The sequence below is a fragment of the Rhipicephalus sanguineus genome, chromosome 8 (assembly GCF_013339695.2).
Source record: "Rhipicephalus sanguineus isolate Rsan-2018 chromosome 8, BIME_Rsan_1.4, whole genome shotgun sequence".
In the NCBI taxonomy this organism is placed as follows: domain Eukaryota; kingdom Metazoa; phylum Arthropoda; class Arachnida; order Ixodida; family Ixodidae; genus Rhipicephalus; species Rhipicephalus sanguineus.
This window is the reverse complement of record NC_051183.1, coordinates 153,822,183-153,838,170: the sequence shown is the minus strand read 5'-3', so window position 1 is coordinate 153,838,170 and position 15,988 is coordinate 153,822,183. Positions and strand designations below refer to the sequence as shown.

At 46.1% G+C, this 15,988-nt stretch overlaps 1 protein-coding gene across 1 annotated transcript in view; it reads right to left on the bottom strand.

Moving 5' to 3' along the window:
* The window catches only part of LOC119402407 (probable cytochrome P450 12c1, mitochondrial), a 156,121-nt gene that overhangs the window by 67,404 nt on the left and 72,729 nt on the right, over positions 1 to 15,988 (bottom strand). The window contains exons 3-4 of the mRNA XM_037669547.2: positions 10,112 to 10,302; positions 6,240 to 6,441 (exon numbers count right to left, since the gene is read on the bottom strand). Of these exons, the coding sequence (XP_037525475.2) occupies positions 6,240 to 6,441; positions 10,112 to 10,302 (393 nt within the window). The remainder of the gene's footprint in view (positions 1 to 6,239; positions 6,442 to 10,111; positions 10,303 to 15,988) is intronic.

Genomic DNA, 15,988 nt, shown 5'->3' with positions numbered 1-15,988 from the left:
CTTCGTTTCATTTATTTTTTTATTCACTGTTCTAAGCCAAGTTCCTGTCGCGATGCTTCCTATTAGTCTTTTCGTTCTGCTTTTCACGCAGAAATTTTACATGTATGGTCTGGCAACGCCATTAAGCTGCCATTGACCGGTGCCGTAGTATCTGCTGCTAGAATTCATGCAGTTCTCGCAATGTAAATATACAACGTGGACATTTTTATAAATAAAGTGGCGGCTGGTTGCTTCCGCGAGGTCCTCCATATTTTTAGGCAATTGGTTGCATACAGCCCTATTTTTCGCCTCGAAGTTCAGAAATAAGTGGCCGAATTATTGGGAATCGAAATGACAAATTAAATAATTGCTGTAATTCAGATTTCGTTATTTCGTGCCTTAGAGTCAATGCTGTAAACCACAAACTAGCCGGAGAAGAATAATGTTTTGCTGGGTAGTGGGATTCGTATTGCTGATATTATAAGTTTGCGCAAAAAAAAAAAATGACAACGAACACAGACAACCAAGACTATGACAGGCTCTACTCATAACTGTTCAATAACAGGAAGTCCACTTAATGAACAAAGTAACCGCGTGTATATCAAAGGCGGTTGCGCAAAAAAAAAGAAATATTCAGCCATGTGCACACGGCTCGCTTATACATCAGACTATTTTTTTTTAATAAAAGAGGATTCCCGCACAAGTTTCCAAGAAGCGTTGCCACTTTGTCCAAGAATAAATGGCTCCGAAAAGAAATTGTCTCCACCCAGGCATCAACTCTCGCCCCCTGATGTGCGACGTTACCCTGTTGTTAGATTTTTAATGCGTAATCATTCTTTGGCAAGTACTTTGACAAATTTGAGGAAGATATGCGCCCGTAACGTGAAAAAGCGTGACACCTTTTAATGAGTGGTGTTGCGCATAAGACGGCACAAAGGAAGGAACACAATAACACAAACAGAGCGCAAAATATGGAGGCCTCATCACGGAATTCGTGTGGAAACTACAACTAAGACAGCTCCGAAATGATGTTCGAAAAGTAAATCGCACACCGAGGTGCCCCGTCCGTCTAGCTGAAGAAGTGCCTCTACCATATATCGAGTGCCAGCCCTAGTAGCAAAACTTTCTTTTCGGGACAAAGGAAACCCCCCAGAACTTATCCCCTACATTCGCCAGGTTTCCCACTTCGCTCCCGACGACCAAGCCAGCAGCTGTATTGCCCAAGGCGTGGACGTTCTAAGCAAATGTTAGCAATCTAACCCTCCGCTGCCTGTGAAACGCGTTGTTCGCTACTTAACGGACCATGAGTTATGAGCGTTGCAGGCTGATAAAGAAGGATGGAACTTAATAGAACTTTTTGTTGGGCTAGTTGGTACATGCTTACATGCAGGGTCGCTGTGGTTATATATGACGCTGATGTTCTGGGAATAAAGTTAGTTGCGAGTTGACGCCCTTTCTGTCCTGTCCTTACTTTTTTCTGTGATGGTACGCGTCTTTTTGGTTTTTCAGTAAGGAAGGATGGATTCGCGGTTTTACCTTCCGGCACTTTGAACAGAAAAGCGACTGAGGCGATAATGAAGTGCTTCGACAGGCGCGATGAAATTTCAATGAAAAAAAAACAAAAAAGAAATACTAAGAAAGTTTGCTTGCGGTTGAACCTGGCGCATGTAAAAAAAGCATAGACAAAAGTGGCAAGGATCACCTTCTTCACGATGAAGACCCGCAAGTTGAATGCTCCACATAGGGTCCTTGTTGCCGATAATGGCGCGTGACAGAAGTCAATAGCACTATGCTTATAAGAAAAACTAAAACTTTTACCCGTTGAAGATCCCTTGCTTACTAAGAACTGAAACGACGCACTTCGTTTTATTAGCTCTCACGAGATGGACAACCTTGAAGGTTTCTCAACAGACATCACAGACTTATGTTACAGTATACCCCATAATGGCTTATTAAGCTGTGTCGAACAAGCTATGGATGAATTTGGTGCAATAGCCTATCAAACCGAAACCGGTATTTCGAGGGGACAATTTCTGGAACTACTTAATTTCTACCTCAAGTCCACCTTTTTCAAATGGGAGGACAAATTCCTACTAGCAAAGAAAAGAATATGCATCGACTCGTGCGTTGCACCCATCCTGAGCGACCTGTTTTTATCACGCTTAGACACTACTCTTGCCGCTGACCTTAGATCCACTAAAGTGGTTAAATATTTAAGCTTTGTAGACGACCACTTGTTTCTTTTAGAATGCAACGCGGCACTCTTTAGCCAAGAAAGCACAAAAGTACTGGCTCTTGCAAGGGAAAGCCTGAAACCCTTGCAGGTCAGCCATGAACTGCCCAGTGGAGAGAGCATTCGCTTTCTTCACGTCACGCCCATTTTGAAAGAGAGCCACGTGGGCTGGCTCTATGAACCCAGACCTATCCTCCCTTTCCACTAGGCGCACTCAAAACTGAAAAAAGAGCCATTGTCAATCTTTTCCTAAGAAACACCCTTGATAAGTCTTGCTCCCACCTAATGAGCCAAAGTGTCAGTGAACAAACTTCCCGCCTCTCAGAACCTGGTTACCCTAAGCCCTTATTAGCGTCCGTCGCAGATAAAACTTCTTAGGAATGTGAGAACTTTTGGATATAACGCACGCTCCGACAACCAAGAAAGTGACAAACAAGAAAAAACGAAATTTGCCGTAATTCCCTACATCCACAGGTTTTCACACAACATAAAAAAGATCACTCAGAGAGCCGATGTTCGAGTCGTGTTTTCGGCACCACAAAAACTTGCAAAATGACGAACCCAAATGCTCTTGCAAGTAAAGCATGCATCAAGAAACATGTAATCTTTTTTGCAAAGTTCGCCGAAGGCGTTGTCTACCAGATACCTTTAACATGCAACCGTTTTTAGGTTGGACAAACAGGTCGTCGTATTAATGACCGACTTCGTGCACACGCGAATAACGTAAAAGACAAGACTGGCTAGCAATTCACTGCATCAAGTGCGGTTGTGCGCGAAAGCTCTAGCAGTGCATAATTTTTACGAGAAGCAAAGATCAATTGACCCTCCACATTATCGAAGCCCACACCTTCGCAAGTCTAAACGGCCGATGCATTAGAACAGCTTCCATCTCCTTATCTAAGAAGTAACTAGCGTACCTGAGAGACACGGCGCGTGTACGCTGATATTTTTTGCAATTATTTTGCACCGCTGTCATGCGCGTTGTTGTTGGTAAATCACCACGTTTACGGTGATGTTTTCGTGATTTGAATGTGCACCGCTGTCATAAGCTTTTTGTTAAATTTCACTGCTGCAATGCGAAATGTTGTCCTGGAAATGTGTCAAAGAGTGCCTTTACTGTCGTCAATAAACTGTTCACTGTTTGTGCCCCGTGTGTGTTGTCGTGTTCTTCCCTTTGTCCCGTCCTATGCGCAACACCACTCGTCCTAATGATCCAACAAGCCGAAGTGGAAGCCCTTTTGAACCTTGTAACGCATACCCAAGCAGTAGGGATGCTTGCGGAAAGATCAAGGCTTGAAGTAATGAAAGATCGTAGGACTCAGAAAGTCACTGGAGTCGACGTTTCGAGAAGACCGCTTTTATTCGTCAGGGCAGCAACCGCCTGCAATGTGTTCATGTACACCTTGTTAACCCTTCACTTAATCGCGCAAAACACGAAGGGACAAGAAGAGACTTACGAGGACGTCCTCGTAAGTCTCTTCTTGTCCCTGTGTGTTTTGCGCGACTAAGCGAAGGATGAATTTGTTGCAACTAGGCCGAATTGCAATTCTGCTTGTTAACCCTCCTCCAACCCCAAAAAATTTAAAAGAGAGAATCGCAAGAGGTGGCTATTTGAACCGCGGAGTAGTAAGTGCTTCTTCATTTGAGGAGGTATATACAAAAGCAAGGGCGGAAAAGGAAAATTTGTACTGATGACCGCACTCTAACTGTCGAACTTGAGCAGCTGACAACTGCACGGCGGTGTACGACTGCAAGCCTTGCACGCTTTGTGATGTTATCGCATGTGGTTTTCGTGCGACAGAGGCGGCCGGCTTTTTTCATTTCTGCTTCAGCTGCACTCTTCCCTAGCGATCGTGCGCTTTTACTAGCGCATAGAACATACAATGGCCGGGGCAATGTTATCGGTTTGGACCTTATGCGGAGCATGACGGTGACGGCAAAAGCACGCCGATAGTGTCCATATTGTTGCTATCGCAATAATAAAATATAAGCAGTTGGGCCACCCTCCTGTGTATAATGTTCAGTATTCGCTTTGTCTCCCCGTCCACGCCGTGTGCGCGAATTCGTAAGGAGGTTAGGTGTGTCTGCGCAAAAAAATTGTGTTCACAAAGGGCCTATTGCATCTTTGTCGGACCTTGGACGTCGCAAGTGAGGTATCCTATGATGTGAAGTAGCCTCTATCAGTTGCAGTTAGGGGCGTAGCTAGGGGGGAGGGGGGTTGGGGGTAGTGGGGGGGGTTCAGACACCCCCGAAATTTTTCAATTTTGCTGGCGTATATGTACACGCGCACATACAAACGCACGCACGAAGATACATAAATTATGATTCAACCCCCCCCCCCCCCCGAAAAAAATTTCTGGCTACGCCTCTGGTTGCAGTCACGGATTTTAGTCCCGCAAGGGCCGTGATATTGAAGAAGCTTGGAGCGTCGGGGGATTCAACGAAGTGTCAGCGAAAGTTGCCATTTTAAAGGAGGCCTTTCTCATATTTCATTTCTGAAGCGCATTTGGCGTGAGGATTCGATATACATATTGCCACGCGCGTTTATTGCTTTATTTTCATGTACTCAGGTGTCACCCATAAAAAGTCACAGTTTCACCGTAAGGGCGGAGCAATCAATGCGATAGCAACAAATTGTAGTATTAAACGAAGTGAGGCTGGCAGCTAACTGTTTTTTTATCCGGTTTCCGCGTAACTACAAAACGCTGGTGTCTCTTAAGAGAATACGGCCGCTCCAGGGCGAGATAATCTCCGCATAGTCACATCGCACTGAGAGCGCAGCACGTAGAAGGGTATAAGAGCCGGCCGTTGTGATGGCTTTCGCGATAGCGCGCGCGCCAGCGATCGCGACCGCGCCCTTAAAACCAAAGTTCAAAGCAGTGGCTGCTCGCGCGACAGCTGCCCCCGCTCCCCACCTCGCATCTTTTTTTATGGTCTTTAAAGACGGTGGGGCGTTTCCTGTGTGCTTTGACGGCAGGCCTCCTGAGCGAGGTGATGTTATCGCATGCACCCACCGAGCGACGGAAACGGGCCGGCTCGTTTGATCTCTGCTTTGGCCTCGTTCGTCGCCCCTGCTCGCGCGGGCGGTCTTATCAATTTGGACTTCATACCAGGACATGACGGCGACGGCGACGGCAAGAACTCGTCGAGACTGTCCATATAATTGCTGTCGCAATAAAACCGCTAGCAGCCTTCAGCGCAGACTACGCCGCAATGTTTGGGAAGCATCGCGATTGTTCGAAATAATTCTATTAAGATTACGCACAGGACCCGAATAGTCAAGTTTATTCGAGAACTTACACGACCTCCAGCGATAGCGCTGAAAGATTCGTTGACTGATGTATGAAAGATGACGCGTTCCACAAATGATCAGATTACTCGACGGCCAACGACAGTTCTCGCGGCTATCAGTGTACAGCGTGAATTGCTTGTAGCTTGACTTTTCATTTTTCGGCACAAGTTCGCCAGATAAAGAGTACCATATTTCCCAGTCTTGATGGAGCCTTTTTAGCCGTCCCAACTACATGACATTATCGATGCCGAGTTCCAGAATGACTGAAGTGTGGACGGGCATCTCGAAACCGACGGCCGTCACCACGTAGAGTCGCTTCCGCGTTGAGCAAAATGACCTTCGGCAACCATGGGCCACTAAGAAGTCACCTGAGCCAAAGACATTCGAAGAGAAACTTGTCCGTGTGCCTTGTCCTCCAAGTTACTTTCTGGTGCGGACAGCTGTCCGTTGCGGGATCAGGGCTCACGAGCGTGCTTATTAAGAAATAAAAAAAAATATTAGACGAGGACAGTCATGTGCGGGCCGCGCCTCTAGCGAAAGGCCTGCAGGCGACGGGATTGAGACCCCTGCTGTATGGGTTAAATATCTTCACTGCTGTGATTGCCGCATAGCTAAGGCATATATCACCTCTTTTTTTGTTCTGCGTGTTTTCTCATAAAATACGGAAATTGCGCCATCCGCGCATTGTAAAAGCACATGCCCGCGTACACACACAAATCACCAAACTGTACTTACGAGACCAGGTAATCCCCGGCACGTTGGAAGCTCCTTATGGTAGGCGTAGGAAAATACCGGTAGTACGGAAATCTTGTGACGAGTTTGTCCATGTCAGAAAATAGTGTAAGAATTCCTTTCATTATACCAGCTGCGTCCGAGTCCGGCGGCAACGGATTAACTAGCAGACCCAGTCTCCTGTCCAGAGAGACAAACATGACGGCTGCAGAAAAGAAAAGAAATTATATCAGTTGAAATGCTTATTCTCAACCGCCATACTCTTACCTACGTATAGCATATTTCGTGTCGCTTTTCCAAATTGTAACTTTTTACGCTTGCTTGATACACTTATTATTATGTGACATTTTCGGTGCTACCGACTTTCATACTGCTGAAAGCCTCTACATGTTTTCGTATGCACAGGTTCCTGCACAGGGCCATTCTTAACGTACGATTGAATTGCAGACTTCAGCATGTTTCGAAAAATTTTGCACTACATTCGATGCTAATTGATTTGTCCCGGTGTGGCTCTATTTTGGCTAGTCACAACGTTCAAGCTCACTCCTCTTGCGCCCCTTTATTTCGCTACCAATGTGCTGACATAATTTGGTTGTTGTTCAACCCGATTCTTCACTAATCTAGATGAAGAAAGTTCAGGTATTAAATATGGAGAGGTATTTTTGCTCTTACAATGGCGCTAATGGTGCTATAACTGTATACGGCATCAAAGAAGAGTAGCACAGGGAGCCGTAATGCCAACGAGCAGCTAAAGAACAGCCAGTCCCGCAATATGTGGAACTGTGCAGGACGGCACAGAGCAAATTGTCTTGCTTAAATTGGTGCCATAAGGGTATCCCATGTGATTCCATGTGATAGTTCTGCGTGCCAACGGAAATGATTATGTGTGTCATAATCGAATATACGTGTCACCCGAAACGCTAACAATCCTCCCCCTCTTATCTTCTGGACGGTGTTCCATTAGAATTTGTCACATACTATAAATACTTAGGTGTTCACACCCCATGTAATCTGAATTGGACAGTGCACGCAGAATACAACATGTACAACGCAAACCGTATGCTAGGATATCTACGTCGCAACTTTTCCGCCTCTCCGCCATTTGTAAGCTAATACTTTACAAAACCTTAATTTGTCCAAAGCTTGAATACGCTGCTTCTGTGCCCTACGCATGTAAACTCGGTTCGCTCCATTCTCTCTAACTACAACCGCACTGCTAGCATATCAGCCATGACGCCATCCTTCCCCTTCCATCTTTAGGTGCGCGTCGAAAACTCGCCCGTATAATTGACCTTGTTTCACAACATATACTATTATTCCACTCTTCATGATAGATTCATTCTTCAACCGCAGTATGTGTCCCATCGCATTGATAATCGCCATAAAGTAACTCTTGCATTTAAAAAACGAAAATATTCTAGGAGTCATTTTTACCGCGCACCGCAATCGAGTGGTACCACCTTCCCGCTGAAATCGCATCAGTCACCGACTATCGACGTCATCTGATTAAATAAAAGCCTGTTTTACCTTATTGTGAATATTGCCACGCCCACTTCTTGTCTTGTTTTGATGTATTCGGGTTTGACCGGCAGAGACGGTTATCAACGCTCGACGCTGTCTACGAAGTAGTGTTCTAGAAGCATCGCGATTGTAGTAGATCGGTTTGTTAAGATTGCGCCCCGCACGCGAATGTTCCAGCTTTGTCTAGAGATTACGCCGCCACCAGCGATATTGCTGGAAAGTTCGATAGCGCCTGTATAAAAGCCGACGCGCGTGACCGCTTGTCAGTTGATCGACGGACGACGCCCTGTTCGCCGCTATCATTGTACAGCGTGCATTGCTGTAGTTATAGTTCTCATTTTCCGGCCACAAGTTCGGCCAAATAAACAGTTTCATCCTGCAAACGCCGACTGCTGTCTTCGTCGACGTCACGACCACGTGACAATATTACCCAGTGTATTTGTTTTGCCTGATGTATGTATGCATGCATTTTGTTCCCACTGTCCCTCAGTAATGCCTTTGGTCTCGAGAGGTAAAAAAATTATTAGGTAGCGCATAGGGCTAATTAAATACAACCGAAGATAAATTAAGTGAAATTCAAGATGAATGAAATGTGAACTAAAGTTAATTAAATGTTAATGAAACAAAAATTCAAGTGAATAAAAATAGTAAAGCTATATAAGTGAATCAGACATCACTTCAAGTTAATCACCTAAAGGAACCAAAGGACCATATCGTCGGTTCTTAAGGTCGTAGAGCAAGTGTACCCTGAAGAAACTCATATTGCGACCAAAGTTATATCTGCTGACATGAAGTGTAACTGATCACGTAGCGCAGAATTTGACACTGCACAAGAGAAGGGACGAAGACGAGCACTTACTTGATTCTAACAAGGTTTATTTCGAGGAGCATACACATATATACTCTCGAAATGCGAAAAACAAATCATTCAAGAAGCCCACAGCTGCCATGCGCGAAAATCCTACTAGTATTAGAGAAGCGAGTTGGGCTAGTTCGTGCGTATTAACTGCGGACATATCTACTAGCGCGAAAACCACACAAACGACGAGACGAGGTAAAGTCGGCAGACAGGACGCAGCGCCATGCTGTCGCTGCGTCCTGTCTGCCGTCTTTACCTCGTCCTTTGTGTGGTTTTTGCGCTAGTAGATATGTCCGCAGAAAATCTTACACTCTCAGGATCAGTTATGCATTACCAACATGCCCAACTTCATACTCTTGAGATGAAGTGATTTTTAGAAGGATAGCTCTACTCCTCCCGGTACGAACCTAGAAAACGCCTGTGTGCGTGCGTTTGACCTTCAAGCTGAGCCAAGAAAGACCTCCAGCGAACACGAGTGCGTGGAATGAAGTGGAATGAAGTGGAATGTTGTAGGTTACTTGGTTAATGGTTATTAACGTAACAAAGCGGCTGAGGCTATGACAGACTCCGTAATAAAGGGCTGCCGATAACTTCGAGCACCTGGGGTTCTGCGACCACCACGGCCGGGATCAAACCCGCGTCTTTCTGGTGAGCAGCCGAGCACGATAGCCACTCAGCCACCGGGTGGTTTCGATGTAGCAATACAACTCGTTGATCTGTACGCAAGTTGAAGAAGTTTGATGCAATAATGTATCAAATTGTCACGGACACTGATGGGTGTGAAGTGGGTCAGCTTCTTGTTTTGCTTCGTTAGCGGAGGACACTTGTTGAACGTGCCCACGCCGTAGTTTCAGGATGGTATCGAAAAAGTTTACCCGTGCAATGCACGCAGGAATAAACAAACGTATTGTGGGTTCTTGCAACAAATATTGATTATGCTGATGGAAATGGTGTGAAAAATAGACTGATGGCTGTTTTCATTATGCACCAAATTTTCCAGCGTGTTCAGATCGGAACTACATTTTGTGGAGGTCGAAAGGACAGCAAGTTGAACAAGTTAGTAAACAAGTTCCATGACAAAACTTGCACGATAAAATAACAATAAAAAATAAGACATCACAGCATTGGCGTTGTCCATTTCGTGTGTTCACGCCTGCACGCCTGCATTTTCTATAATAAGGTCCTATAATCCTATTGAAAGCAAACAAAATAAGTGCATAATTGCAACGACAAGGTAACCACTCCGGAGTCGCGTACTTTCGGAATGAAAACTGGTATTATACGACCAACGAACACAGTGAAGCCGTTCCTACTTCCCTAAAAATACTTTCAATATATGGAACTACCAGAAATAAGCGCTTATTTATTGATATAATATGAGCGTCTGTCATGCGCAATCAGTGCATCGTATTTTTTTCGTAAAACAAGCAATGACGGCGCGTTATCCTTTTTAATTTCACGCATTGAAAGCAATAATATACCAAACCACACTTACACTCCAACGCCCATCTCTGCAGGATGGTGTAACAGTCCGGCACGTCTCCATTTTCATCCCGGTCGCTAGCGATGAGTTCCAACGCATCGTCAGCAATATGCCCCATTGCTTCAGCATACAACTGAATAGTCCGAGGTCTAAAGGTGCAAGGCTGAACCGCGCTCCTTATCTGGCGCCATTCTTCTCCCTGCCTGCGGGGAATGCAACATCTACATTTGAAATGTCAAAGAATGAATATTTCATATCTGTACCATCGATGCAAAATATAGCCGAGCTTTGTGTCTGCAAGATCAATGTTTGCAATTTTTTTACCATAATATGAAGCAAAAACGCCCCGTCAAATTAACACTTCGAAAGTTACGTCACGTTAAATCTTTCTCCGTTAGCAAGAAAGGCCAATATCGTAGAGGTTTTTATTGTGATGGCGAAGCAATCGTTCTTCACGTGCGTTTAAGCAAAGAGAAGACGGGTACTGCTTCGCATATATCAGGTTGCTTCTCGAAGCGCTAGGAAAAACTTTGTGCACACATGAGCAAATCAGAATGAGTTTGATCCTTCAGAGTTAACTGCGTTTGCCTGCTATGCCGTTATAACTCAGTAGCCACCAGCCATACAGACGACTTCAAGTGACCCTGCTTTCGAAGTATTTGCATTTGTCGGCCTGTTACCTCGCTCACTCCCCCAGGACTGGGCTTCCCTTTCCCTGCCTCTCTTCGGACCTGCTATTGCTGGTCTATAAAAGTCAGGCTACTCTCTTCCTCCCAGCTGTAAAGACACATCGCCTTCCTCTGTATATATAAGCTCTTAAAAATGGTGAAGGACTTTTGCACTTTATGGAACAATATCCATTCCCCACGTTAACACTACTGCTTACAGGGAGACTACACTAGCAGCAGGACGCCACATGTACGCCTCCTGTCCCCACCGCATAGCTTCATCGGCCGAACTTTTGACAAAATAACCCCCCGAGCTTGGTTTACGAAAACAGAGGCCCGCCTTCATTTCCTACAGTTCTGTTGGGGCCGCCATCGTTTTGCAAACAGGCCACTCACTGCACTCAGTCCTGTTCGTGGACGGGAAGCACGCCGCTTAGACGCAAATGGTGGCAGACGACATCGGCCCTCGTGCCAGCCGTCTGTACCTCGTTTTCGACCACACCGCCGGCACCATAAATGGGCAAAATGGCCCACTTTAGCGAGTGACACGAAAGAACTCTGCTCACCGAGATAAATCGGCTCATTTGAATGGCTCACTGATTCACTCGAGTCTGTTACCTGTCTGATGCATAAGACAGTTGTTTGGCTTTGATAAAATTTACACATGCGCCAGTGGAACTAGCCTATTATAAATAGTTTGCCTATAGCCGGTTACAACTAAAAAAAATATTGCAGTGGCTTAGCTCGGCTATGCCGGATATACGTAGCGTTAGCAAAGGTTCAGCTGATTATTCTGAGCTTTCCAGATTGTCTAGGATTAGCTTGATTGTCATGCTTACTGCTGCTCCAATGACACACGCACGGTATACGTATTATCTGGCACATGCATATTTATTTTTGCTCAACGTCAGGTTGCTTCTTCATTCTTCGTACGCTGAACCGCTAATTGCCAGGCAACTACTTCGGGATCCGATGACATAAGCTTCTCGGCTCTTCTGCGCCGTTGAGCAGCATTTGCGCTCTCCTTCTGCATGGCGTTACCCACCTGCAAACGTCAGTCAGAGGCGCTATCAAGCGGCACCAGCGCATTGTCAGACGGCGACTGCACAGCGAAGGCGAATAGCTGCGCGCGCCATGGCTACGACGTCACCCCTCTCGAATGCGCAGAGCAGCAGCGGCGAGTCGCGCGCGCCGGCGCCAGTCTGTCTGCCCGGCTACGACGCCACTCCTCCCGCTCTCCGCCACCAGCAGCGGCGAGCCGCGCGCGGCGTTGGCGGAGAGCGTGTGAGATGCCGGCTCCGCACTCATCCTCGCGCATGCGCAGCACGGCTCATGAGGAACCACGCGATATCGGCTCCGAGTAGGCAAGTGTAGCTAACGCTACAAAATACGAGCTTCGCCCAGAGTCATCGCCATCCCAAGCGGAATGTATTCGCGTAGAACGGCGCACTAGCCCATTCAAGCATCAAGTTTTCCGCAATGATTATTGCAAAAAGCTGTATGTATTTCAGTACACAGTAGTCCAAACTCGCATCCAAGAGTGATTGCCTCTCATATCCACGAATTTAGAAGGCTTGATTCATGATTCTGCAAAGGTTTTTTTTTTAAACATGGTGGCTATGGCGTATTTAGAGCGCCGCTAACTTGGCTAGCTCGGCGGCAATTCGCCCCTTGTGAATCTGCTCACTAAGCCGCTTCAAACAGTTGGCTCAGTGGCTGTTCCTTCGCTTTCCTTCGTATATATGATAGACTCGTTTCGCTCCGCTAGAGGCAGTGATGGAAGATAATACGCTCCTACTACCCGTATTCGTCATTTATAGAGACGCTGCTCTCTGCAAAATCTGCTCTCTATATATGAGTTAAGTGCCTCGCCTTTACACGGCTGACGGCTTCACAGCTCACTGAAAGCGTTCGCTCACGAGCGATTCCTCGATATCCGACAGTGGCGCTGTGGCGCTGTACTGCTATTCGCCTCTCCTCCTCAAAGAATAGAAACAGATCTCATGAAAAGCTTCTGCTCAGCGGTGTTAGCTACTTGGATAGTATGAGAAAAAGAAGCGGCGTCCATGTGGCTCGACCTACTGACGGCTATGGAGCAAAGCGGAAAGCCGATATTGCGCGCTATGAAAGACGTTGAGCCAGGGCCTATGTGCATATGTGGTAGACGGAAGAAATATGCAACGCCAGAGGTGGCTCGATGAGCACAAAATAAGGCACGAGGAGCCAAACAGCTCGTCTCATTCTGACAGGACGCTTCAGTCTTTAGTGCAGCGGCGCTCAAGTTTTCTTCTTCGAGTCCTTTTAGGAATAGTGTAAGGGACCCACGCAATTTTTCATCCTTTTTCCAGCTCTCTTCACCTCGACATCTCGTACCAAAGCAGGAAAGAGGTGACTGAGAGACTTGTGGTGATTACCGAGATTTGAATGCAATCCATACACCAGATCATCATCCTCTTCGTCACTTAGAGGATTTCGGCGCTCGTCTTACAGAAACCAATATCTAAAGCAAGAGTGATTTCAAGACCACCAATCAGCTAGCGCCGGACGCGATGTGCTTGAGGTTCAAGCAGAACTTCTCGCTGGGCAAGCTGGTGCGTGTTACTGAAGGAATAAAGCGCCAACGAGACGAACACAGGAAGTAACACGGAGAATTAGGCGCTTCCTTAAGACTGACACTTTATTGAGGGAAACACGCACAATATATATCCGCATACTTGGCAGCACCAATCATATGTAGCCAACACTCACATGGGCCATAACGGCGATAACAAAAAAGTATGATGACCTAACTCTAATAAGAATTATGATATTGTAATCTTTGACATGTGGTGTATAGAGCCAAAGCAGCATTAAAAGACTAAAAATTACAGCAGAAATATCGATAAACGGCTCTAAACGACTGTAAAGGTGCAGCCGCCTTAAAAAATACGACTGTCACATTTCGGATTATGGAGCATGCGCGCTCCGTCCTCCATTCTCATGCGTCCTCCATTCTCATCGATTCTAAGAAGAGCATTTCATATGGACACAGCATTTTGACCGTTCGCTGACGTAATGTCGGTCCTTTCTTTTTATAGGAGGCTTCGTTCTGCTCACGGTCAGCACGCTTTCCGCCGAATCACCACGTTCGATTCGGTTTCTTTCTCTTGCCAACGTTCATGTTCTCCCGTCCGCACATAAAAATATCGGCCCGTTTGTGCAATGTGAACCTTACGGAATGTAAGCGGGACCTCATGAGCCAACCGTCCCTACACCGGACAAACTTTTGGGTATGTTAAGTTCCACATGCTTTCTTTCTTGAAGCGAAGCTTGTATGGACTGAGCCGTGTAGCTAGAGATGGTGTTCCAAAAACCTGCGTCACCTACAGCTGGCACGTATGTACCAAAGGCATAATAAATAAATTTTCTTCCCATGTCTGGGTTTTGAACCCGGGTCCCCGCGATACGAAAGTGATTGCCTTGAACCCTACGACATGTGTCCATGCTTGCCAAACGTCACTTGAACTGAGGCATATGAATGCGTTTTACCTAAGATGAAAAACACATTTTGAAAGCATCTTAACGTGGGAAGCAGTGCACTTCGACAAGGCACAAAGAACGAAGACAGACAGGAGGACCGTTGTACTCGCAACTAGTTTATTTCGAAGAAAACATAGTTTCGAAGAAAACTAGGGAAGTGATCGAGGCCTTTCATATCACAAAAAGAAAAGATGATTGCATCAGCCAAGCATCCGTAGTGCTGAGCGATAGCGAAGTGTCTTTTTTGGAAAATCATCGAAAACCGTTGTAACTTGAAAGTCATGTTCGTACGTGGTACACCTGCAGTATGTATAATAACTATGTTTTCTTCGAAATAAACCAGGTGCGAGTGCAGCGGTCGTCCTGTCTTCGTTCCTTGTCGTGCCTTGTCTAAGCGCACGGCTTCCCACGTAAACATGACTATCACAAACTGGCCCAACTTTCAACTTTACTGAGCTTCATTTCCATTACATCGGGCCCTTTTCTATGTTATGGCTTCGTCAACCAATATGACCCGTGTACCATGGCTTCAATGATGGCGGGTTGCGTTTGCAAGGCAAGAGAGGCATCCTGGCATATAAGGTACAACCTGTGCCCCAAGGAACTACAGGCAATGTGTGGTTTCATTTAACCTTCGTCCAATCACACAAAACGAATCTGCAGGATTTTGAATGAGGAATGGTGGAGGCAAGCCAGGCATTTCAAGGATTGTCTCAGAGTAGCCTGCGCCTCGCAACAAACAGGAGCGTACGGGAAACTCTTCAAGGATTGGTACAGGACGTCCGACAGAGTAGCGCACTGGTTATGGTACAACAGCCGCCCAAACTTGCCCAGGCCGAAAAAACCCAAGAGGTTGGAAGGGAGAGTTATCACCTTGGGAGACTGTGCCGTCCCTGATGACCACAAGAGGATCTTCGGATTGGGACCCAAGTTCTGCTTCGAGCCAACCTTCACCCCACCAGACAAAGTTGCCCTGACCAAGACCCTTGCCCGACGTGTGTCAGATGAAGAGCGACCACGCTTCACCACGGAATGCGTGGATGTATTAACGAGGACGGCAACCTCCGGTGGCAAGCAACAGCATGTAAGACAATTAGTACAGTATGGTATTACAAATGACTGACGGTTCCTTATCTCAGACAAGGATGGGTGTTTTGTTATTTTGCCGGAAGCGTTGTTCCAGGAAAAGGAAATGACGGCAGTTAAAAAGAATTTTGTTCGAGTTAACAAAAAAGCTAGCAAAATTAGAGATGAAGCTGTCGCGTTATTGTTGAACCACAATCTTGAACAGCTCGCTTCTTTAGTGAAACGCTCGAGCAACTTGAACCTTGAGTTTTTTTTTTGCAGCTAAAACACATAAGCCTCATGTTCCATTTAGGTCTATTGTGTCAGAAAGAAACTCATGGCATCTTAACGTTTCTACTTTTCTTGAAACTGAGCTTGTTACCTTGAAAGTGTCGGACCTTTTCTGTGTACCGAACTCTTGACTCTTTGGTTGGCTTCTTAACAACCTCAAACCCTGGTAACTGCAATTTTTACAGCGAAAGCTGTTATGAGATCATTTCACCGGCCGTTTTTGGCGCCGTAGTTGTCCGCCGCCGCCGCCGCCGGTGTCCGTAACCAGTATCGCTCGAAATAAGAAAAAAAAAAAACGAAATACGAAAAAAATTCCAGGATGGAACGAGGTTCGAACTTGGGCCCT